This window comes from Erpetoichthys calabaricus, chromosome 3, assembly GCF_900747795.2.
Source record: "Erpetoichthys calabaricus chromosome 3, fErpCal1.3, whole genome shotgun sequence".
Lineage (NCBI taxonomy): Eukaryota > Metazoa > Chordata > Cladistia > Polypteriformes > Polypteridae > Erpetoichthys > Erpetoichthys calabaricus.
Window position 1 is genome coordinate 37536836 of NC_041396.2, and position 26811 is coordinate 37563646.

A 26811-nucleotide genomic window follows, 5' to 3' on the forward strand; every position below is an offset into this window, starting at 1 on the left:
TGTGGTGGCACTGTGGTTTACTACTTTATTATTATTATTACTTATTATTTGTCTGACACTTTCTTTCTAAAGTGATTTTTAACATCTGAGATGCAGCTGGTCACAATATTTTTGCTTTTCCAATTTATAATCACTCCTACTTTCCTTCAATATTGATTGCAATTTTTATCAAGTACAGTTCACCTGGTGTCCCTCAAAGCTGATCTTCTCAGTCTTTACTGCCTCCTACACTGAGCCAATTAAACAAATAAAGTGTTCATTTTAAGATGTTTTTAGATAGATAGATAGATAGATAGATAGATAGATAGATAGATAGATAGATACTTTATTAATCCCAATGGGAAATTCACATAATTTTAGTGGCCATCTAATCCATAGGAAGTTGAAAATGATACCAAGGCATATGATATTTGTAACCAAGTGAAAGGCCGAAGGTGAAATGAATGCAGCAACATGAAAGGAAATCCTAGAGGAAAGCATGATGCAGTCTGTAAGAAACCTGCACCTTGGCAGAACATTTCTTTTCCAAAAAGACAATGACCCTAATCATGAATGCTAAAGCTACACAAGAATGGCTTCAAAACAGAGTCAATCAGAGTCCAGATCTCAATCTACTTGAGAATTTGTGATTGGACTTGATTAAGGCCATTCCATTACAATCTCCATGCCACCTGACAGAGCTCGAGCAGTTCTGCAAAGAATTGCAGTATCTAGATGAGCAAAGCTGATAGAAAGTGGGACTTGTGTACACAGAGTATGGACTGTCATGCCTGCCAAATTTGAATCAAGATTCAAGAGTTTTATATGTCATATGCACAGTTATATGGGTGCAACGTGGACTACTAGATATTGAATTGAAAGGCATTAATACTAATACGGTTATTTACTTTGTGTTTTATATTTGCAACTAGCTGTGCTATTCATCTATGGATAGGTAGAAATCTTTTTTTATATATAATTTTATTGTGATCACACAACATTCCATACAAATAGATCAATTTTACAAAAATTGGATTGAAAACAAATCAACCCCCACCCCTTAGAAAGAGAGCATGGGCTGCACAATAAAACTTAAAGGTAGTAAAAATAAGTAAATAGATGAATTAATAAGTGAATAAAGATAAATGCAGAAGAAAAAGAAATGGGGAGAGAATCTGAGCTTCCTCAGTGCTTTAAAAGCATATTCTAAAATGTTAATGATTAGATCCTGCCAGGTTTTGAAAAATTTCTGCACAAATCCTCTAAGTGAGAATTAGATTTTTTCCAATTTCAAATAATCCTACCTTACTACCTAACTTAAAAGAGAAGAGTTAGGATTCTTCCAATTTAGCAAGATAAGTCTATTTGCCAATAGTGTAGTAAAGACAATCTTGTCTTTCTCCACTTTAAGCTCCTCTGGGAGTACACCAAACACAGCTGTTAGTGGATTAGGAGGGATTGTGAAACCAAGGCTGTCTGAAAGGCATTTAAAAATTTTGGTCCAGAATGATGTTAATTTGGTGCAGGCCCAAAACATGTGACCCAGTGCGGCTGGAGCTTGATTGCAACGTTCACAGGTAGGATTTTGCCCTGGAAACATTTTGGACAGTTTTAAGTGAGACAGATGTGCTCGATATATAATTTTGAGTTTAATAATTGTATGCTTTGCGCATATGGAGCTCGAGTGAATTCTCTGCATTGCTACCTTCCACTCCGTTTCTGAGATGTTGAGTGAGGAATCCTTTTCCCATTGTCCACTTGGATCTTTGAAAGGGAGGGACTGTAAAATGGTTTTATATATTGTATAAATGCAGTCTAAGTTCTCGAAACTGAGCAATATTTTTCCAGCATAGAGGGAGGTGAGAGGTGAGGAAAATTGGGCAGGTTCTGTTTAACAAAGTTTCTAATTTGAAGGTAGTGAAAGAAATGTGTTGCTACAAAGTTAAATTTAGAATGTAATTGTTTGTAGGATGCAAAGACGTTGTCTATGTACAAATCTCTAAGTGATTTAATCCCAAATGCTTTCCAGACATTAAAAACTGCATGTTTGCGAAGGTTGAAAAAGGTGGTTCTTGTGCAGAGGTGCCACCGATAAAAGATTCTCTATCATAAAATTCTTCCTACATTGGTTCCATATTCTAAATGAGTGAAGCACAATTGGGTTGTTAGTATATTGGCGATAACTTGTACTTATTGGGGCACAAAGCAAGGAATGTAAAGAAGTACTGCAGGATTTTATTTCTATTGTGGACCAAGACTTTATATGTTCATCTATTTGTGTCCATGTCCACGTTTTTATAGTTTATATGTTTGCTGCCCAGTAATAAAATTGAAAGTTAGGTAGAGCATGCCACCTTCTGCCTTTGGCCTTTGTAGGGTCACTCTTTGGATACGTGGATGTTTTGAATTCCAAATAAATTAGGTTATGGTGGAATCTAATTTCTTAAAAAACGATTTATTGATGTATATTGGAATGTTTTAAAATAGGAAGAGAAACTTAGGGAGGATATTCATCTTAACAACATTAATTCTTCCAGCTAAAGTGAGATGAAGGGTTGACCATCTATGCAAGTCTTGCTTAATTTTTTCCATACAGATGGCAAAATTTTGTTGATAAAGAGCTTTATGTTTACTTGTGATGTTTACCCCTAGATATTTAAACTGATCTGCAATGATAAAAGGGAAGGTGTCTAATCTAATATTGTGTGATTGAGAATTCAATGGAAAGAGCACACTTTTATACAAATTAATTCTGAGACCAGAAATCATTTGAAATTCTTTTAGTGCTGTTAGGACTGCAGGCACAGTGTTTTGTGGGTCTGATATATACAGTACCATATCATCTGCATAGAGAGAAATGTTCTGTTCAAGTCCTTCTCTGATAATCTTCTTTATCTCATAAGCATTTCAACAGTGAACTGCCAGTGGCTCAATGGCGATTGCAAAAAGTAGTGATGACAAGAGGCATCCTTGTCTGGTACCACGTTCTAGTTTAAAGTAGTCTGAATTTATGTTGTTAATACAAACTGAAGCTTCTCGATTGGTATACAGTTTGAGCCATGCACAAATGTTGAGGCCAAACCCAAATTTCTCCAATGTAGTGAAAAGGTAGTTCCATTCAATCACATCAAATGCTTTTTCTGCATCCAAGGATAATAATATCTCTGGGGTCTGGGATGTTTGACTTTGCGGGTGAATATATTACATTAAACAGGCGTCGAAGATTGAACACTAAGTGTTGGACACCTGGCATGTTCTTGATCTATTCTAATAATTTCGCTGGTTAGCTCTGATAACTTCTTGATTTCCAATTTATTTCTGTGGGAAAGATATGAGATAATCTGTCCTCTTAAGAAGGCCTTCGGGGTTTCCCAGAGTATTCCTTCAGAGACATCTGAGGATGTATTTGTCTCTAGAAAAAAAATGATTTGTTTTGATATAAATTCTGTACAGTTCTCGTCTGCTAGGTAGAAATCTAAGTAAAGAACACAGACCTCAGTGTTATGCAATGTAATAAAATGCATTGTATTTTTACTTCCAACAAATCACAAAAAAATTGTAGTAATAAAAAAAATTACTACAAATGTTTGTGATGCATCATCTATTGGAATGACAAATGCAATGCATTTTATTACTACAAAAGTATGTAATGCGCCATTGATTGGAATGACAGAGACATAGCAACCACATGGACACACAGACTGTTATCCTTTAATTAAGGTGGATTGATAGACCACTCTGTAGGGATCTGTTTTGTCTTTGACAATAAAGGATTTTTTCCCATTGACCAAGAAAGCCAGTTAAATCCAGTTTGGGTTCAATGTAGTGGAACAAAAAATGTGAACACTTACAAGGGGTGAATACTGTTATATAGTTATTACATGCTAAGATTAGTTTGAAGATCTGCCATGCTTCATCTAGATTTAAGAACTGGTCATGATCCAAGAACATATGGGGACAAATTCAAGCTATATAGAAAAGCACACAAAACAACAAGAAAACAGCTAAAAATGAAAAAAAACAGAGAGGACTAGTTTACATAATGTTTTTTTATCACACACAAATTTCATGGTTTCATTATAGGCAACAAAGAGAGCTTTTTATTCAAAATAACATTACAGTCCTGAAAATTCAGGGAAGCCCTAGGGTTAGGAAGTCCTCCATAGATTATAGAATGTAAATTATATTCTTTTTGTGAAACACATTTTATGACATTTTAGTAGAATACTTGAAATCAGACCAGTTTATTTAAAATTATTAAGACAGTATGACAGGGTTTAATGTAACATTGAGCTGGAGGGTTATGGGCAGGCTTTGCCTTACGTGTTTAGCTCTGCCCCTCCAAGCATATTCTTCCTGTTTCTGACAGTTTTCATCACCTTCAAACTAATTAACTGGGAAGGTGGCACATTCAGCCTCAGTGCTGGCATCCCCTGTGTTTTGAAGAAATGAACTGAATAAATGAAGGGTGCAATCCGAGTTTGATCTCACACTGTCAGTGGACTGTAGTTTACTCAGCAGCACTGGAAAACAATGAATCAACAGCAGGGCAGAGGTTAGTCACAGGTAAGTCTTATAAAAATGTAATGTCTTCAGGATTAGAAACCTGATTTTTGAATTTTAAACACATATAGCTTATGTGACCATCAAGATATTTAAAATGACCTTTATTCTGAAAGAGCTGATGTCTGTGAAGAGGTAACCAGAAAACAGATTTGACAAAGATCCACCAGACTTTCTCACTGCTTAACGTTAACATGAGACAGTAGCACACTGGTCAGTGTTATGTCTGTGCAGCTCTAGAAATGATTCAGTTGTTTGTGAAGGTGTATGCTCTCCCTGTCTCTTAGTGGGTGTTTTTCCAGATGCTCTCATTTTTGTCTCACAAGCCAAAGTGACAGTTTTTGAGGACATCTTAAACGTGCAGTGGTTTGTAGCTCTGCTTCCAAGCTTTAGAGACCTGAGTTTAATTCTTCTCGTTGTGCCAGTCTGAGTTTTTTTCAAATACAGAGGATTCAGAAAGTACTCGGACATCCTTCACTTTCTGCACACTCGATTGTGTTGCTGATTTCATTTTAAAAGAAAAGAATTTCCACTTTGCCCATTTTTGCCTTAATCTGCACTCAATAACCCATAATGACAAAGTGAAAATATATTTGCAGAAAAGTTTGAAAATGTATTAAAAATCAAAAACTGAACTTTCTCATTTATATACATATTCAGACCCTTAGTTGTGGCACTCCAGATTGTTTTCTGGTCTTCCTGTTTGCTTTAATTCCCGTTGAGATGTGTCAAGAAATTGATCGGAGTCCACTTGTGGCAAAATGAACTGACTGGAAACCATCTAGAAAGGCACATATTAATGTATACAGTAGAAGGTCCTACAATTCCCACTGCATGTCAGAAGGAAGTCACTGTAGACCTCCATGATCAAACTGTGGTGAGGCAAAGAGCAGGACAAGGGGAAAAAATGATTTGTAAAGCTTTGTGTGTTTCCAGGCGCACGGTGGCATCATCAATAATTGTGAAATGGAAGAAAACTGGAACCACTAGGACATTTCATAGAGTTTTCAGTCACTTTGCAGAGATCTGTTTTTATTTTGACATTAAAAAGTCCTTGTCTGCTGACTGGTGTCAAAAAATCCAAACTCAATGATTCAATGTTTTATAACAATAACATGTGAAAACTTCCAAGGGGGTGAATACTTTTTATAGGCACTACTATACTTATTTTATAGTATGCCAGTCTATGCCTAAAAATAACATTATTAGTCTATTAATATGATTATTAGTCTGTGACAAATTCTGGAATTCTCAAGTCCACTTAATGAAAATCAGGGCTGTGGTTGTTAGAGATTATTAAATACTGACGTGAAGAGGGTGAACACTTATGTGATCGGTTACAGTACAATCCCTCTTAACCAGCCACCTTGGGACTGGACCCATGGCCGGTTGCTGTTTTGGCCGGTTAATCCAACGCATACCTATTTTCATGTAGAAAAATATTTCTAAGGTATATACTGTACCTTTTCGACGTTCCTGAAGAAACCATATACACAAGGCTTCATCCACAATTTCACACACAGGTTTTTTTCTCGTACAACGACAGGACAGTATGGTGTAGCGGGTCCACAGCTCAAGTCAAAAAGGCCACGTTTTAAATAAATAATCGCCGCTCTCGTGGTTTAGCGAGTATGTGTGGCCGATCGGTTCCCAGGGAATTCGTGATTCGGGCGATCCTAGCTTAAGTGCACAGGTGAAGAGTCGTCTGCATCCATAATTGTCCCCATGATAAATAGAAGCGCAAGGCGGCTAGGGGGAGAACAGGAAAGAACAGGAGGTTAATGGAGAAGGAAGCAGATAGAGGAAAGCTGGTGCAGGAGAGCGAGCGAGAGCAGATTCGATGGAGTAAAGGCAGGCAGCTGGTAGGTGAACCCCAGCAGATGAATGTTTGGCCGACACTCGGTGGGGCTGAAGAAAGCGGTTGCTCCAGTTGAGCGATCACGGAGCTAGAGTGAACAGTATTGAAGACGACTGGCCGTCGAAAAGGCAGCAGCAGTCGTGGAGGCTTTGGGCTGTTTTAGCCCCAGCGTGAGCACCCTGGCTGCTGTGGAAAGAACCCAAGTCTTGATCCGGATGGAGCCCGACGTAGCCAGGGATCGGAGGGCTATCGGACCAGTGTGGAAGGCAGCTGCACCTGCAGGTAGGGTGACTTCTCTGTTGCGAAAGCCCGATGGGAGAAGCAGGGGAGCTGCCAGGTAGAAAGAAGAAGGCACCGTGGAAAATTCATAAAGGAATATGTAAATGGAAATCACTCTGAAAGTAGGAGATCCTCTCATCTTCCAGGAAAGAAGGAAGTGCATACGTATAATATAAAGAAGAACTCAGGATTAAAAATTTTTTTTTTAATATTATTTTAACAGGCCGGTTAATGCGAGGCCAGTTAAGAGGGTTTGTACTGTATTTTGTTTTATATTTGTAATGAGGCGCCCGAATGAGGCACATTACCTGCATTGTGAAGGAGCATCAGTTATAGCACTACGGCCATGTGGCGCGATTCCCCCGAAGATGATCCGGCTCACAGTATCCTCATTGTTGAGGAATCGAACGGCTGGACCAGACCAAGGAAACACCCATGTAATACCTGGCTGCGGCAGACAGAGGGTAATTTCTGGAGGGTGTAACTGGACCACGTGTCTGCCTGGGGGGGTTGCCAACCAGGATCCCGAGCTGTTTTGATGTGCAGTGGGTGTGGCAACATGCGGTACCAATGCATGCTCCCCAACATGACCTGACTTGACCTGATATTTGTAATTCATTTACACCACTGTGCAGAGATCTGTTTTCACTTAGACATTAAAGAGTCTCTTTCTTTTCATAAATGTCAGAAAAGCTAAAATAAATCCACTGCGACTCAATGCTGTCTAACAATAAAGTGTGAAAACTTCCAAGGGGGTGAATACTTTTTCTTGGCACTGTATTCCCTTTTGATAACTTTACTGCCAGGTTGAACTGAGATGTGTTTGAACAGGCCTGCATGTAACGTGTGTATGAATGTGTGCTGACTTCTAGTGTTGTGCATGGCTGTATACATTTATTGGTAATATATTTGTTACAAATGTTTTGTTACACATCAATGTTAATAGCTGATTTATGTTTTTGATTAATTGAAACGGATGTATGTGCCTTAATATATTCTTATTTATCATTTCACTGGATTGTGAAAATGTGCTGCTGGTTGGTTGGATATACAGGTAAGAATTTCAATGTATTCTGTTCAAGTGGCAATACTTTGAGAACTATAATTGTGAAAAACATCTTTGTAAAACTGATTGATGGATTGATTGATTGATTAAGTCATATTTTTTGATAGCCAGACTGCAGATGTCCAGCAGGATACAATGGATCTGCGTGCCATCCTTAAAGCCATGTTTTTCCTGATCCTGAATGGAGTGGGCATCCCAGGTAATTCCATCATTTTGGGAGTCTTCACTCACATCGCAGTTACTGAGAGCAAACTCCTGCCAGCTGATGTCCTTGTGGCCCACCTGTCCTTTGTCAATCTACTTCTGACGCTCACCCAAGGGATCCCTCAAACCTTTTCAGCTTTTGCCTATAAAGGCTTCTATGATACTCCCACCTGTCAGTTCCTCATCTTTACTTCAAGGGTCACCCGCGCTCTCTCCATCTCTGTGACTTTCCTTCTCAGCATTTACCAGTGCATCACTATTGCAGCTGCATCTTCCCCTCTTTCCTGCCTCAAGCCAAAATTGTCAGAGTGCCTCTGGCCTCTCCTCGCCTTCTTCTGGCTTCTTGATGGTTCAACCACATACGCAAGTATTTTGTATGGCAGCCAGATTCAGAATGTTACTATACAGCAGTTTGCAATTAATTTGGGCTACTGTCTTGTGCAGTTTCCCAGTAAAGCTGCATATGTTTATAATGGCATCATGTATCTCACACGGGACCTCCTCTTTGTAATACTGATGGCAGCAGCCAGCACCTATATTCTGGTAATTCTGTACCAACACAGAAAAAGAGTCCGGGGTATCCGCAGTCGTGACCGACTTCATGGCACATCAGCAGAAACTCGAGCAGCAAAAACCGTGGTCACCCTAGTCACACTCTACGTGATCTTCTTTGGGGTGGACAATATGATCTGGGTGTACACATTGACAGATTCTCAGGTGCCTGCCCTGCTCAATGATGTCAGGGTTTTGTTTTCCTCATTATATGCTACGGTGTGTCCAGTGGTTGTGATCATTTCTAATCGGAAAGTCAATCGAGAGCTTCAGTGCATAAAACCGGAGAAGCAAGTATCCACGAGTGAGGTCACAGTCAGCAGCATCAGTTAAATGTCTCTTCTAATGGAAATAAAGCACACCTTGTCCCTCTGCTCAGTAATTCATAGCTACATGCTAGCCAAAGCTTTCCGATTCTCTCAAAAGCCACCTCAGCATTCAGAATAATTTCTTAAATAAAAAGCGGCTTATTTGTTGAGGTGGCGTTTAACACAAGCAGTTCATTTAGACAAAGTCCACAGTGCTAGGATGGTTGGTTCAATACTCCAAGCACATGCGTTCTAGTCTCAGCCCATGCAATGTATATGTTGAGTTTGCTAATTTTTCAATATTTTTGAAGGTTTTTTCTGATATTCTAAAATCCCCAAAATATTTACATTGGATGAACTGGTAACACCAAAGTGTGTGTGTGTAAGTAACTATGACCTGTGATAGGCTGCTGCCACAGCCATGGATGATTCCTACCTAATGCTGGCACTATTAACTAAGATAACGAATGGTGCTCAGGAGGATCATAAGTCAAACATACATTTATTAACAAGACAGGGGCTGGGTGACCAGTTACACAAGAGCAGCGGTACTCTGTGGTGAATGGGGTGCTCTTTCTTTCCTTTTCTTTCACAATGCCTGTTGCTCTAAGCTTCATTAAGTTATATTTTATGTTATCTGTTAATAGGTGCAGAAAAAAAACTTATTCATGAAAAAGATTTCATAGACAGATATACAGATAGATTTGCAATATTTGTACATACTACATGATCAAAACAATTACTAAGTAACATATTACATGAGTCTGGTTGAATGTTATGGCATTTCTTTTTAAGTGTATTATAGTAGTGTATCTAATCAATGGAGGTGTGTTAAGCAAAAAAGAATAGAACTGAACAAAGAATTAAATAAATTAAATAAAGTATTTGTATGTATTTGTGTAAATTAAGACCTATGTACATTTGCACAATGTTATAAGCATACACCTTAAAATAAAAAGAAACACTATAAGGCCAGCAGTACAGTAGATTCAACAAGTATTCAACAAGACCCTTTGACTTTCTACAAACTTTATTGTGTTGTAGATTTAATGTGAAAGAGATATATTTGCCATTTTTGCCCATCACACTACACTGAATAATCGATAATGACAAAGTGAAAACATGTTTTCAGAAAGGTTTGCAAAATTATTAAAAATCAAAAGCTAAAATACAGATTTCTGGATTTTGCTGTTGAATGGTCATCTACAAAGTATTGAATTAAAAGTCTGAATACTTCTATGAATAAGAAAATTATGTTTGTGATTTTTAGTAAATTTGTAAACCTTTCTAAAAACATGTCATTATGGGTTATTGATTATAGAATGTTGGATGTAAATGGAAAATGTATCCATTTAAAATTGAATCTACAACACAATAAAGTATACAGAAGGGGAAGGAGTCGTACTTTGAGTACACCCTGTGCCTTCTCTCCCGTACTCACAGAACTAACAAAGAGGTTCCTCCTGCTAGCTTCACATAACTACATTTGCTGCAGCTAAATCTTCTGTAGGGCTCCTTATCATGCACAGGGCTATCTTTTTGTGTACCACCCTGTAACTATGTGAAGATCTCAAGGGCGGACCCCATTTACTTTGAAGAAAACAACAATGTATTTGTTGTATAGTCCACAATCACACAAGCAATGCCTAAATGGTGTTTAACAGGCCCTGTTTTTTTCCAGGCCCTCAGCCTTAACTCTCTAAGGACACAAGAAAAAACTCCCAAAAAAACCTTGATTAGAAAAAAAAGAAGAAATCTTGGGGAGGGCAATTTAGAGAAAGGCCCCCCTTCCAGGTAGGTTGGGTGTGCAATGAGGGTCAAAACATGGGATAGATACAACACACAAAACAGAATACAAGTAATCCTCTTCACAGAGATAGATGGAAAATCCATCATTGCCACCTCAGAAATATAACACAATAAGCAGACAAAAACTTTAGGCTGTCCAGCCCTTGGGTCATTAACCAGTAAATGTGCTTAACAGAGGGACCAAGGCCTGTGGAGCAGTAAAGGAGGCAGACACAAAGGTGCAATTTATTTTGCAATAAATAAATTAAAAACAGTTAAAAACTTTCCGAAAATGTGAAAACAATAAACAGTTGTTAAGACATCCATCCATTATCCAACCCACTATATCCTAAGTACAGGGGGTCTGCTGGAGCCAATCCCAGCCAACACATGGCGTAGGGCACACACAAACACACCCACACACACTAGGGACAATTTAGGATCGCCAATGGACCTAACCTGCATGTCTTTGGACTGTGGAAGGAAACCGGAGTACCCGGTGGAAACCCACACAGACACGGGGAGAACATGCAAACTCCACACAGGGAGGACCCGGGAAGTGAACCTGGGTCTCCTAACTGCAAGGCAGCAGCGCTACCACTGCGCCCCAGTTGTTAAAACATGTACAATATCTCAAAAAAAAACAAAGTTGTGAAAATTGCACACACCCCAATTTTTTTTCCAGTCTGGGTACTTAATATCCAAACACATTCAGTTCCAATGAGCTTTCTTTTAATTTGGCCTTCAGCTTTGTTTTACCATCTCATTCCACTAGCTCAGAGGGTCACTAAGCTTTCTGTTACAACAGAATTCCAGCCCATCTCATCCAGTAAAACCAGCTTACGTCCATAAGCAACCCTGAACAACCTCCGATTCTCTCAACTTCCCCTTCTACATTCATGTCAAGCTTTTATAAGCTTCTCCTGCCATCAGCTGACAAGGGACTTGGTCACCCATTCCCCACAGCATCAGTGCCAAAAATATTGCGAAAGGGAGTGAAAGCGGTAAGGGTAGGATTGTAGCCAATGGGAATAAGTCAGTGCAAACCAGCTAATCACGATGCACGCCTCCTTCCCCAATTCCATAGTTTACCTCTTATCGTAGGTGATACATATTGCACACTCCTACTGGAAGGTATTTAGAGGTGTGTCTGTATGGTGTCAACTGTGTTGTTCCTACTCTGCTAGTACCAGGCCTCCATGCTGATCTCATTTTGAACATAAATGTTATCAAATACTTCCTTCATCACATGAAGAGCCACAGTGAGTACTGGGACCTTGCTTCAAGAAATGGTGCCCATTTGCACCCTGATGTGGAACAGTCCAACAATATGATGATCTGCATTGGCTGATGGACAGGTGGGGTGATGCTGAATAAGGTTGGGACTGTAGTGCTAAAACAAGTTTCAACCCTTCTTCCTAGACATGAATACTTCCCACAATGCTAATTTACAACAGCGTACATATTCATGCACCACTTAATATGTAAATACAAAAAAGTAACACACCTGAAATGTTAAAACAGAAAATATATGAATGCATATAGAATTCCTATTAACAAAAAAAAAACATGTGGAAAGGCCGTTCACATTAACACATAACCAACATTAATATACAGGTGCTGGTCATAAAATTAGAATATCATGACAAAGTTGATTTATTTCAGTAATTCCATTCAAAAAGTGAAACTTGTATATTAGATTCATTCATTACACACAGACTGATGTATTTCAAATGTTTATTTCTTTTAATGTTGATGATTATAACTGACAACTAATGAAAGTCCCAAATTCAGTATCTCGGAAAATTAGAATATCAATTAAGACCAATGCAAAAAAAGGATTTTTAGAAATGTTGGCCAACTGAAAGGTATGAACATGAAAAGTATGAGCATGTACAGCACTCAATATTTAGTTGGGGCTCCTTTGGCCTGGATTACTGCAGCAATGCGGCGTGGCATGGAGTCGATCAGTCTGTGGCACTGCTCCGGTGTTATGAGAGCCCATGTTGCTCTGATAGTGGCCTTCAGCTCTTCTGAATTGTTCGGTCTGGCGTATTGTAACTTCCTCTTCACAATACCCCATAGAAAAGGTCAGGCGAGTTTGCTGGCCAATCACGAACAGGGATACCATAGTCCTTAAACCAGGTACTGGTAGCTTTGGCACTGTGTGCAGGTGCCAGGTCCTGTTGGAAAATGAAATCTGCATCTCCATAAAGTTTGTCAGCAGCAGGAAGCATGAAGTGCTCTAAAACTTCCTGGTAGACGGCTGCATTGACCTTGGACTTCAGAAAACACAATGGACCAACACCAGCAGATGACATGGCACCCCAAACCATCACTGACTGTGGAAACTTTACACTGGATCTCAAGCAACGTGGATTCTGTGCCTCTCCTCTCTTCCTCCAGACTCTGGGACCTTGATTTCCAAAGGAAATGCAAAATTTACTTTCATCAGAGAACATAACTTTGGACCACTCAGCAGCAGTCCAAAGGCGAGATGCTTCTGACGCTGTCTCTTGTTCAAGAGTGGCTTGACACAAGGAATGCAACAGCTGAAACCCATGTCTTGCATACGTCTGTGTGTGGTGGTTCTTGAAGCACTGACTCCAGCTGCAGTCCACTCTTTGTGAATCTCCCCCACATTTTTGAATGGGTTTTGTTTCACAATCCTCTCCAGGGTGCGGTTATCCCTATTGCTTGTACAATTTTTTCTACCACATCTTGTCCTTCTCTTCGCCTCTCTATTAATGTGCTTGGACACAGAGCTCTGTGAACAGCCAGCCTCTTTAGCAATGACCTTTTGTGTCTTGCCCTCCTTGTGCAAGGTGTCAATGGTCGTCTTTTGGACAACTGTCAAGTCAGCAGTCTTCCCCATGATTGTGTAGCCTACAGAACTAGACTGAGAGACCATTTAAAGGCTTTTGCAGGTGTTTTGAGTTAATTAGCTGATTAGAGTGTGGCACCAGGTGTCTTCAATATTGAACCTTTTCACAATATTCTAATTTTCCGAGATACTGAATTTGGGACTTTCATTAGTTGTCAGTTATAATCATCAAAATTAAAAGAAACAAACATTTGAAATACATCAGTCTGTGTGTAATGAATGAATCTAATATACAAGTGTCACTTTTTGAATGGAATTACTGAAATAAATCAACTTTGTCATGATATTCTAATTTTATGACCAGCACCTGTAAAATCATCTATATATATAATTCACTAAGCCGGAAGACAAGTAGCCACCCATGGAAAGCACGCCGGAAGGGGCGTGGATTCACTAAGCCGCCGACAAGTGAGCCGCCCGTGGCGCACGCAGGAAGGAGCCACGCCCACCAACTCTAAGACCATTGGATACGATGACAACTCGCAGTGCTATGCCCACCAACTCGGACGCGACGACTGGGAAAAAACGCCATCATTTATGTTCGTCTGGGCTACAGTACACATGCACCTCTGAGCCACGTTGACTTTTCGCTTACGACGCACGACCGCGTGCACCATAGCAAACTGTTTTACACGCTACATACAGCAATTCGCATCCGCAACAAACATGCGTCTTCTTAGATGGTCCTGCAGGAACACGGTAGATGTTTCCCCGCCCACCAACACTCCTTTTTCCCCGTCCCGCGTCTACCCTCACTCTCTAGGCATTCACACTCCCTGCTCATGTGCCCAGACGCAAAAACTCACCGACCTCCCAGTTAGTCCCTTTTGTCTGTGCTATGAGTCCACATGCACCTCTGAGCCACGTTGACTTTTCATTATTCTTTTCGGTTAAGACACCCGACCGCGTCCCCCATCGAAAACCTGCCTATCAGTCGGGTTTTTTTGGAAAAATGTCATTGACGAAACTGTTGCTCTCAAACTTCGCAACATGGCTGTTGGCTTTGTTTGCCAGCATTGGGATAACTTCGGCGACGTGGTCACAAATTGCAACAACTCACCACACAAGGACACCCTGTCTCTCGAGGCATTCACACTGCCAGAAGACAACCATGGGATACGCATAAAATAGCCATGTCAGTCAACGCACATCAGACACCCAGGCAAACAATACTGAATAATCAATAGCTGCAACTACTTTGCCCGCCCCAAATCCTAACCTGAGTCGGTTTCGTCTGTGTTCAGCAGTGTTTCCCAAACTCAGTCCTGGTGAACCCCTGTGGCTGCAGGGTTTTGTTCCAACCAGATTCCTAATCATTAATGCCGGTGAAACTCACCAGGGATAAGTCGGTTTTTCAAACGCAGCCGTGTAGCAGATTAGTCAGGATGTAATAATCCGAGATGAATGCGCGCCTCCACGCTGAGTGAAAACACAATGTATATTGAGTCTACAAAACATGATCAGCAAGTCTTTGATAGGCTGCAACAAAATGATGAAAGAACGGGCGCATTTTTTTCACACAAGCTGAGTGGGTGGGTGTTAGTTAGTTAATTAGCAACTCGAAGGACTTCAAGATTTAATATGCACAAGCGGTAACACTGCAAAAACAGCCCAAACCAGAAAAGATGGCTGGCAAACAGTGGCTGACAAATTAAACGCGTGTGCATTGTACTTACTGATAGCAGCATTACGGATTTTGCAAATGTTCATTTTTTTCCCTCTGCTTAAAAAACATTTAAAAAGCGGCGTGATTATGCGGCGTATACTACGCCGCGGATTGGTATGCAGCGTGTAAAACAGTTTGTTTGTCGCAGATAATTTGCTATCCACACAGGGAGGAACCGGGAAGCAAACGCACAATCTTCCACTGTCTCCTTACTGCAAAGCAGCAGCACGGGCCGCATGTTCATTTTTTCCCCTGTGCTTAAAAGACATTAAAAAAGGTGTTTCTCAACTGTGACTCTGGAACAACTCAGTACGCAAAAAGCAGCCTCAACCGCAAACAACAATCAAAAGTCTACGTGACTCACATGTGCATGTCGACTGTGCAAACAGGAAAACGACTCAGGTGACGAGTTGGGGGTGGGAACATGATCAGGCAATGCATACTGAACGAGAAATCAGCAGACTAGCATGACGGACGGGGCGTAATGGGCGTCCTTCCCCTCTCCTCCCATTTTCTTGGTGGTTTATTAAATTACGGATTTTTCAAATGTTAATTTTTTTCCCTGTGCTTAAAAATCATTAAAAAAGCGGCCTGATTATGCGGCGTATGGTACGCCGCAGGTTGGCTAGTTCAAGATACTTCAAAACAACAACTGTTTATTTTTTAGAAGATCATATTACATTTACTGGCACAAACAAAAAACTTAACTCAAGCAATTTAAAATATTTTAATTAATTCTGCTATACAGAGAGCACAGCGTGCTTACCACCTCTGACAGTTAACACAATGAACACTGAGAGTGCCTCACACTGATGATATGACACAACATGGTAAACAGATTAGGGAAGTACAACAAGAATAGAACAAGAAAACACAACATAATGAATATCATCAGGATTTGGTGAAGCTCCAAATAACTAAAATTAGTACTGTATTTTAGACAACTGTTGCATTCACTTTTCCTCAACTTCACCAACAATCTTTCCAATTAGGCACAAAACAACATTGCCTGCTTTTATCTGGCACAAGTATGATATGAAGTATATGAATGACAGCTTAGTCATCAGCTTCAACTTGAAAGTTATAAAAAAAAAAGGGTTAAGCGATACATGAAGTTGCTCAGATTTCATAACCCCTTAGAATAATGTTGACACCCGATATGCCACATAGCACTTTGACAAAGTACAGGATGTATCAGAAATATACAGTATATATTTGTGCATGTTTATCGTGCATACAACCCATTAGAAAAAAAATAAAAATAAACAATTTTAACTTTTAAACAGAGTAAAAAGAGATGACTATTAAATAACTGGAATCACTCTTAAGGAAAGGTTTCAATGAGCCGACTGACAGATTTACCAACCCTGCCAGTTTTTGTTCTAAAAGAACGAGCAGAACTAGACACAAGGTTGTCCAAGGGTCAAGTAGCATGTGATTGTGACACTACACCTGAGGGTAGATGTGGAACTACAGAAGAAGCAGACTGTATAACTGGAGTGACTGCTGCTTCACTTGGGGTGTTAGAGGATTGATTAGGTCTCTGCATAGGGTCACCTTGACAATCTGTTCCACTTTTTGCCAGATAAGGGAGCTGAGTTAAAAAGGAGGAAGTCTGACAATCATTACCATCTGTGACAGCAGCTACTGTACCTGCATAGCTGATCTGATTTTGTTTACCGTCGAGTGGCTAAGTTAGTTTCTTCATCATCTACCACAGAACTGCATGTACTTTCTCCAAAAGACTTGCATGAAGATGCAGATACTGTATTAATCTCTTCAGGATCTGCATCTGAGAGGTTCAGTGGCAAAACGCTTACATGCAGTAGCAACTCCCTATGTACTACTCTCTCAAGTCCCAGTTCATCTTTAATCTTATAAACATAAACACTGCTCTCCAATTTGTCGGATAGTTTTCTTTTTCCTCACTCATTCTTGTTAGCCACAAGCACACGATAACCAGGTCTGAGGTAGGTGCCTTTGATCTTTTTGTTGTATTGCTGTGTCTGATAATGCTGCTCACATAATGAATGCTGCTGAGGAATATGAACTGCATTTTGCAAACAGTAAAGTCTTTGCATAAATACTATAATACACTACAACATGGTCCTGTAAAATGTGTTTGAACATGACATCTACTGGTAGTCTTGGAACACGACCAAACGTAAGAAAAACATGGAGTATAACCTGTGGTTTCGTGCACTGTAGTATTGTAGGCAAAACTAAATGTCTGAAACTAAAACTATAGTTTTTCTCTTAGTGGGTGGCTGTGAAGCATATTTCCAAGTGTGCGGCTGAACCATTCTCTCCTTCCATTTGTCATAGGATGACATGCAGTCATGTGGGCCTTTGTTACTCCTGACAGATGAAGCAGTTTAGCTATTAAGTCAGTCACAAAATTTCCACCCTGAGTGGTGTGCTTCCTTTCAGGAGCCCATAAACACAAAATACATTATCCCAAAGTGTTTTAGCAATTTGCTTTGATGTTGGGTTAGCACCTGGAAATACATGAGCCAGTCTTGTGAACTTTTCTGTAACCACAAGGACATCTGCAGATCTCTGCTTGTGATCTTCTCTCAACCAGAAATCAAGGCAAACCAACTCCATAGGAGCCGAAGTCTTGATACTATCCAAAGGTGCTCATGTCGCAGGCTCAGGGGACTTTACAAAAACACGTCTCTGATAGCATTTGACATAGGCTTTGATATCATTTTCCATATCAGGCCAGAAAAAAAGCTGCCTGGCAAGGTACATTGTTCGAGCTTGTCCTTGGTGTCCATCAAAGAATGCTGAACTTTCTTCTTATCTTACACAAGGTCTTTAATTACTGTGTACAAGGCATCATTTCTAAATTCTAACCTATGCCATTGTTTCAACAACCTAAAAACATCTGAATTTGCACCATGTCTTTCTCTTCTTGAAGTTCGCCTCTTCCTCATCACAAAAGGTAACACCTTGGAAATTACAGGGTCATTTTGTTGTGCAAGGAGAAACTGTTGCTGTGTAAATGCAGGAAAAAAACTCCTGACCAGTAGAATGTTGATGGACATACTGAGCTAGACTAAAAGCTCTAAACTGTTTCCCAAGTATGAGAGCAATGGCACAACGCCTGAATATCTCTGCAGTCATAAAAAAAAACCTTAACTTGGGTGTCCAGCTGAGGATCTCAGCTGGTCTTTCAAATTAGCTGTGGTTAACAAGCCAATTTCAGTATACATCCTGCACTGTTCCTTCTGCTACTTTCTGAGCTTCATGGAGTAACTAGCAGTATGGTTCCTTTAAAAGTCGGTGTCTAACTGACTTTGTAAAGGGGTCTCTGCCAAGACATTTTGCCTGCTAGGCATATGTTTAAGGTCAAAAGTAAAAGATGCCAGTTTTGGCACCCAGCACTGCTCACATGTATCTAGTTTGGGCTTAACAGATAACGTAAGTGGATTATTATCAGTCCACATTGTAAAGCTGTGACCCTTCAACCAAGACTGAATTTCTCACAGATGATCCATTTTAAAGCCATGAATTCCAGCCTATATGCTAGTTACCATCATTGTGCCACACTTAAGGTCTTACTTGCAAAAGCAATTGGTCTAGCCTTCTCTTCACCAGGAATAACCTTGGAAAGCACCCCACCAAGCCCATTAAGAGATGCATCCACAGAAACAATGAATGGTTCATTGACGTCTGGATGCACAAGGAAGCTGTGCCTTTAGTGAGTGAAAAGCGGTGTTACATTCTGGAGTCCAATCAGCTAGTGTGAGTGAACGTAAAACATGCTGACTTTTCATGTCCTTGGCATATTTTCCTCTTCTTTTTTGACCCCCTGTTAGTATACTACACTATAGTAAAGTATGTTAGACTTTTGTTCTTGCTTGTATGCTGCACAATTCACCTTACAGCAGAGCAGTTTATGTTTATCCAGTCTGTAATGTTCATGCCCTGTAATTCAGTTAAGATTAGTATTTTATTCCCTTCAGATTCAAATCTTGTTTACATTAAGGGTAAGTGTTTGTTTAAAACACTCTCATTATAATCATTTTGTTGTAAATCCTGCAGTCCACTTTAAAATGGTATTTACTCATACTTTCACTGTTTGATCTCAGTAATACTTCGGTGATTTTAATGCTTTATGTTATTTTACCTCAGTTAAGTAAATCAATAAGACCTATTTTCCTAAACTGTTGGTCCCATTAATCTCATTGGTAAACTACAAATAATACCCTATTAACAAGACCAATCTAGAACAATAAGACTTTTACAAACATGTCTTAAATGATGCAAAATAGCATCTAATTATCATTATCGCTAAAGTCCCAGAAAATATCAAGATATAATTTTTTGCCAATGTCGCACACCCCTACCTTCAGTATGTGTCTGTTGACCACCACGGCCACTCAAAACAACATTCTCTACTGGCTGTATCACTTCTGGTAAAATTCCTGCACCCTGAAGCTGCTGGACAGCAGTTGTACTGATTGGACGTGTCATGGAGCTAGAATCTAGCATCCCCCTAAGCTTTACACCACAATAACTCACTGAAAGCTTGCACCTTCTGAGTGCTCAGAACAATATTATTACACATTCATCTTGTGCACCAGCAAGGCAGTCACCATATATAGTTTCCCAATTACATTCTTTCTGGCTGTGCACTCACACTGTCCCTCCCTAAGTTTGAGTTATTCTGTTTAAATGCTGACCAGAAAGTGCATGGCCATGATGATTCTTCTGTTGGGGACAGTTTTTCTTCCAGTGCCCTGGAGTGAAACATCTTAAGCACAAATTAGATAGATAGATAGATAGATAGATAGATAGATAGATAGATAGATAGATAGATAGATAGATAGATAGATAGATAGATAGATAGATAGATAGATAGATAGATAGATAGAGTCATATGAAAAAGTCTGGGAACCCCTCTCAGCCTGCATAATAATTGACTCTACTTTCAACAAAAAAGATAACAGTGGTATGTCTTTCATTTCCTAGGAACATCTGAGTACTGGGATATTTTCCAAACAAAGAATTTTAGTGAAGCAGTATTTAGTTGTATGAAATTAAATCAAATGTGAAAAACTAGCTGTGTAAAAATTTGGGTCCCCTTATAATTTTGCTGATTTAAATGCATGTAACTGCTCAATACTGATTACTTGCAACACCAAATTGGCTGGATTAGTTCGTTAAGCCTTGAACTTCATAGACAGGTGTGTCCAATCATGAGATATAAAGGTATTTAAGGTGGTCAATTGCAAGTTATGCTTCCTTCCCTTTGACTCTCCTCTGAAGAGTGACAGCATGGGATCCTCAAAGCAACTCTCAAAAGATCTGAAAACAAAGATTGTTCAGTATCATGGTTTAGGTGAAGGCTACAAAAAGCTATCTCAGAGGTTTAAACTGTCAGTTTCAACTGTAAGGAATGTAATCAGGAAATGGAAGGCCACGGGCACAGTTGCTGTTAAACCCAGCAGGTCTGGCTGGCCAAGAAAAATACAGGAGTGGCATATGAGCAGGATTGTAAGAATGGTTACAGACAACCCACAGATCACCTCCAAAGACCTGCAAGAACATCTTGCTGCAGATGGTGTATCTGTACATCGTTCTACAATTCAGCGCAATTTGCACAAAGAACATCTGTATAGCAGTGTGATGAGAAAGAAGCCCTTTCTGCACTCACGCCACAAACAGAGTCGCTTGTTGTATGTAAATACTCATTTAGACAAGTCAGATTCATTTTGGAACAAAGTGCTTTGGACTGATGAGACAACAATTGAGTTATTTGATCATAACAAAAAGCGCTTTGCATGGCGGAAGAAGAACACTGCATTCCAAGAAAAACACCTGCTACCTACTGTCAAATTTAGTGGAGGTTCCATCATGCTGTGGGGCTGTGTGGCTAGTTCAGGGACTGGGGCCCTTGTTAAAGTCGAGGGTCAGATGAATTCAACCCAATATCAACAAATTCTTCAGGTTAATGTTCAAGCATCAGTCACAAAGTTGAAGTTATGCAGGGGTTGGATATTCCAACATGACAATGACCCAAAACACAGTTCAATATCTACAAAGGTATTCATGCAGAGGGAGAAGTACAATGTCCTGGAATGGCCGTCACAGTCCCCTGACTTGAATATCATCGGACATCAATGGGATGATTTGAAGCTGGCTGTCCATGCTCGGCAGCCATCAAATTTAACTGAACTGGAGAGATTTTGTATGGAAGAATGGTCAAAAATACCTCCATCCAGAATCCAGACACTCATCAAAGGCTATAGGAGGACAGCGTCTAGAGGCTGTTATATTTGCAAAAGGAGGTTCAACTAAGTATTGATGTAATATCTCTGTTGGGGTGCCCACATTTATGCACCTGTCTAATTTTGTAATGATGCATTTTGCATATTTTCTGTTAATCCAATAAACTTAATGTCACTGCTGAAATACTACTGTTTCCATAAGGCATGTCATATATTAAAAGGAAGTTGCTACTTTGAAAGCTCAGCCAATGATAAATAAAACTCAAAAGAATTAAGAGGGGTTCCCAAACTTTTTCATATGACTGTAGATAGATAGATAGATAGATAGATAGATAGATAGATAGATAGATAGATAGATAGATAGATAGATAGATAGATAGATAGATAGATAGATAGATAGATAGATAGATAGATAGATAGATAGATCAGAAACATGACAAACCATACCTGCCCTCTTTGGAAAAGAGTCACACTGCCCTGGCATAGATAGGGAGCAAACTGACATCTGGGTATGCTCTGTCAACATGCAGTCAAGTAATTTAACTAAGCTCTTCATACAGTCATTTCCAGACTGTCAAGCACAATTAGATGTGTGAACCTGTGTAGAGGGCAGTGCTAGACAAGATTTGAATTGCTCTGATGGGCAGCTGGCTTAATTACATGGGAAGGCTGTATTGGTGTTGTGGTGTAAACTCGGGTGTTCCTTTGGTATTTGTCAAGTCTTTCCTGAATTGCATGTGCAGTCCACTTGTTAGATAATTTAAATTATAATCTTTATATAAATTATAAAGATGTTCAAAATAGATTGATCAGGACGACAGTTAATAAACATCACGGCAACTTTGTGACTAGGGTTGTCAAAGTGACACCCACACCAGCTTAAACACTCATCTGCTACATTTACTGCTGTATTAGGTGGATCCAGTAACCCATTGGTTTTTCACCAGGGTGAGGCAATGTATTGTAAAAGTCAGCAAATTGTATATTGGAGTAAGTCAGCTCACTAAAATGCTGCTTTACAATATGAAAGATTAGTGAGAAGTCTTGAGAGTAGTCTAAATCAGGATTATTATGCAATATGATTTCAACTATGTCCCCTGCTTTGCCCATCAGACTAGCAAGTATTTCTTGTGATTGCTCTTACAGAGGGACATTTTGCCTTCTCCAAACAGTATGCACAAGTCCTTCCCATTCATGGACTGTGTATTTGTACAGAACCATCCCCTCAGAACAAAGGAGTTTCTTTTGCACCTGACTGCATGACAAATTTAACAACTGACAAACTTGCATCAGAAGACTGATTTGGGCCAACAGTTTCTAAATTGTTACTGCTAAAGCTGCTCATGTTTGCCTGCAGCTGAGCTGTAACAGAGTAAGTTGCTCAGCTAATTTTGTGACAAGTGCATCTAATTCTGAACTATGTAAGTCTAAACGTGATGTGGGGAAATCAATTGTTGTTGTACTAATTAGTCCCTCTCTCCTCTGTGTTGTTTCATCTGAAGTCTTAAATAAAACCCTCTCCTCACACTAAAGTCACTTTCATAAGAATCTTCTTTTGAAAGGTTAGTTACATTTTGGTCTTTCACCCTTTCATCTTCAGCCATAATATACATAATAAAAAACAATAACAATACAAAGCTTACACTAATTTAACTAAAGGACAATGTTATTACACAGTGCTGGGAAACAGAATAATATCAATCAACGAAATTGTACTGGGGCGGCAAGGTGGCGCTGCTGCCTCGCAGATGGGAGACCTGGTGACCTGGGTTCACTTCCCGGGTCCTCCCTGCGTGGAGTTTGCATGCTCTCCCCGTGTCTGCGTGGGTTTCCTCCAGGTGCTCTGGTTTCCTCCCACAGTCCAAAGACATGCAGGTTAGGTGGATTGGCGATTCTAAATTGGCTCGTTTGTGTGTGTCCTGCGGTGGGTTGGCACCCTGCCCAGGATTGGTTCCTGCCTTGTGCCCTGTGTTGGCTGGGATTGGCTCCAGCCGACCCCCGTGACCCTGTGTTCGGGTTGGAAAATGGATGGATGGATGGATGAAATCGTACTGTTACACTTTTTTCTTTTTTCTTTTCGTCTCACTCCCTGGGCATTGTGCCTTGCATCTAACAGACTTAATTAGCGTTACACTGTTTCTCAAAAAAACGTAAAAAGCGTTGTATTTTTTGTTTTGAAAAATTATTTTAATCAAATATCATCTTTTTGTTATAAAACGTGCAAAACGCTAAAAGTACAAAGTCAGAAGTGTTAAAAGTATAATAACGAGGCAAATAATAATAATGATGACGAATAATAATTATAATGATAACAACACGAAAAGCACACTGCACATGTGATAGTGACGAGAGCGTCACTTTCGGATTCACCAGAACCACTTGTGTCACTCACCGTTTCAATGTCATTTCCTGAAGACAAATTCACTTCGTCATCACTGCTGAAAAGAGGCGTTTCTTATGAGACGCCATTAAGTGGCTAGGAAAAGACGCGTCTACACTGTTGCCTGGGTAACGTTTGGGCCTGACGCTTATGCAAGACACGCCTATACTGTTGCCCGAGTAACGGCACTAACGCTGTTGGTACCCAAACAAGACGCGTTTATACCGTTGCCCTGGTGACACTCGGGACTAACGCTTTTAGCGCTGTCTTTACGGAGTTAGTGACGCTCGGTTCTAACGCTAAGTCCCACAGCGAGAGAATAGGCATCGATCTGCTGAAACGGGTCGCGGCACCAGTGTAACCTTTGGTCACCGTACGGGCTGTACTGCTGTACTCTGGCTTTGAACTGGTTAACCCGCGAAGCTTCTGCGCTGTGACTGGTGATGTAACGTGTCCTAAAAAATCGACACGAAAAAATACTGAATTCCTTTAATGTTAATTATTAGCAGGCTGAAATGTTGGAACAGAAAACAAATAATATGAGTACTCAAGCACTGCCGATACAATTGCTGTTAACAAACGTGGAAGCCTGTTGGACACTCACATTAACCGCGGTTCTCAAACTGTTGGGCGCGCTCCCCGGGGGCGTTTCGCTATTCGTAGGGAAATTTTAAACTTGTAGCGGGTGTATCGGCAGCAAAAAATATAGGAATCAATTTTAATAGGGTTTCAAAAACGTTAGGGGGGCGCGATTAAAACTGTTATGAAAACTCGGGTCGCAAATACTTAAAAGGTTGAGAAACGCTGCATTAACACATAATCAGCATTAATATAAAATAATTCACAACACTTTAAAACAACAATTGTACAGTCCTGAGATGATCATATGAATATATATTATTGTCACATACAAAAAAGTGCAACTCAGGCAATTTAAAATAGAACAGCCGAAAGAAGAAGAAGTAGAATTAATTCTACTATACATAAAGTACAGCGTGCTTACCTCCTCTCACCGTTAACACAGCGAGGCTCACTAACAGGGAGAGGCTCACAGTGATGACGCAACATAACACCGTAAACGGAGTAGAAAACTATAACAGGAAACATTCAACATAACAGATATTATCGGGATTTGGTGAAGCTCCAGATAACTAACATTGATAACTAACATTAGTATTTTAGACACCTGTTATACCTACTTAGTCAAAATCACAGCAGCGGGTGTTAGAGATTACTAAATACTGACGCGAAGGAGGTGAGTACTTGTGTGATCAATTATTTGTTTTTTATCTTTGTAATTCATTTAGACCACTGTGCAGAGATCTATTTTCACTTTGGCATTGAAGAGCCTTTTTATGTTGATAAATGTCAAAAAAGACATGGTAAATCCATTATTTCCCAATACTGTATTACAATAAATTGTGAAAGCTTCCAAGGGAGTGAATACTTTTTCTTGGCACTGTATTTTTTTTTCAATGACTGGTCCAACTCAGATATGTTTCTGCTTGGGTATGAATATTAGTGTGGTGCATGTGTTTGCATACATTTATTGGTAATATATTTGTTGAAAATCTCTTGCTACAAATCAGCATCAATTGCTGATTTGTGTTGTCAAATAATTCAAACAGAGGTATGTGCTTTAATACATTCTTGTTTATCATTTCACTGGATTGTGAAAATGTTGAAGGTCGGCTGGATATACAGGCAAGGATTTCACTGTACTCTTTTCACATGACAATACTATGGCTGCTACAATTAATTAAACATCTTTTTAAAACTAATTGATTGATTGAATGATTGATTGATTGATTGATTGATTGATTGATTGATTAAGTCATATTTTTTGTTAACCAGAGTGTAGAAGTTCAGCAGGATACAACGGATCTGTGCTCCATCCTTAAAGCCATGTTTTTCCTGATCCTGAATGGAGTGGGCATCCCAGGAAACTCCATTATTTTGGGCGTCTTCACTCACATCGCATTTACTGAGAGGAAACTCCTGCCAGCTGATGTTCTTGTGGCCCACCTGTCCTTTGTCAATCTGTTTTTGATTCTCACCCAAGGGATCCCTCAGACCTTTTCAGCTTTTGCCTATAAGGACTTGTATAATACCCCATTCTGCCAGTTCCTGACCTTTACTTCAAGGGTCACCCGAGCTCTCTCCATCTCTCTGACTTTCCTCCTCAGCATTTACCAGTGCATCACTATTGCAGCTGCATCTTCCCGTCTTTCCTACCTCAAGCCCAAACTGTCAGAGTGCCTTTGGCATCTGCTTGTCTTCTTCTGGCTTCTTGATGGTTCAACAACATATGCAAGCATTCTGTATGGCAGCCAGATTCAAAATGTTACTATACAGCAGTTTACAATTAATTTGGGTTACTGTCTTGTGCAGTTTCCCAGTAGGGCTGCATACGTTAATAATGGTATCATGTATCTCACACGGGACCTCCTCTTTGTAATACTAATGGCAGCAGCCAGCATCTACATTCTGGTAATTCTGTACCAACACAGAAAAAGAGTCCAGGGTATCCACAGTCGTGAGCGACTTCATGGCACATCAGCGGAGATTCGAGCAGCAAAGACCGTGGTCACGCTAGTCACACTCTTCGTGATCTTCTTTGGGGTGGACAATATGATCTGGGTGTACACATTGACCGATTCTTATGTGCCACGCCTGCTCAATGATGTTAGGGTTTTATCTTCCTCAATGTATGCTGCTGTGTGTCCAGTCATTGTAATCATTTCCAATCGGAAAGTCAAGCGACACCTTCAGTGCAGAAAACCGGAGAAGCAAGTATCCATAAGTGAGGTGACAGCCAGTAGCACCAGTTAAATGTCTCTTCTAATGGAAAAAAAGCACACCATGACCACCTTGTCAATAATTCCTAACATCATACTAGCCAAAACTGTCTGATTCTCTCAAGCTGCTTTTCAAAAACCACCTTAGCATTTTGAACAATTTCTTAAGTAACAAGTGGCTCATTTTGTGGGGTGGCCTTTAACATAAGCAGTTTACTTAGGCAAATGTCACAATAGTTCAATACTC

At 39.9% G+C, this 26811-nt stretch overlaps 2 protein-coding genes across 3 annotated transcripts; both read left to right on the forward strand.

The window, feature by feature from the left end:
• Positions 1 to 4477: 4477 nt before the first annotated feature.
• Positions 4478 to 9795, forward strand: LOC114649264 (olfactory receptor class A-like protein 1). Of its 2 annotated transcripts, none has more exons than XM_051924839.1 (2): positions 4478 to 4545; positions 7853 to 9795. In XM_051924839.1, exon 2 carries the CDS (start codon positions 7881 to 7883, stop codon positions 8832 to 8834), a length of 954 nt encoding a protein of 317 aa, XP_051780799.1. In that variant the 5' UTR covers positions 4478 to 4545; positions 7853 to 7880; the 3' UTR covers positions 8835 to 9795. The 2 variants fall into 2 exon arrangements, with proteins under 2 accessions (XP_051780799.1, XP_051780800.1); XM_051924840.1 differs by having other exon boundaries at positions 7857 to 9795.
• A 15876-nt stretch (positions 9796 to 25671) lies between these two features.
• On the forward strand, positions 25672 to 26598 carry LOC114649265 (olfactory receptor class A-like protein 1). The gene has a single exon (XM_028798768.1). The coding sequence runs from the start codon at positions 25672 to 25674 to the stop codon at positions 26596 to 26598; it is 927 nt and encodes a 308-aa protein (XP_028654601.1).
• Positions 26599 to 26811: the final 213 nt, after the last annotated feature.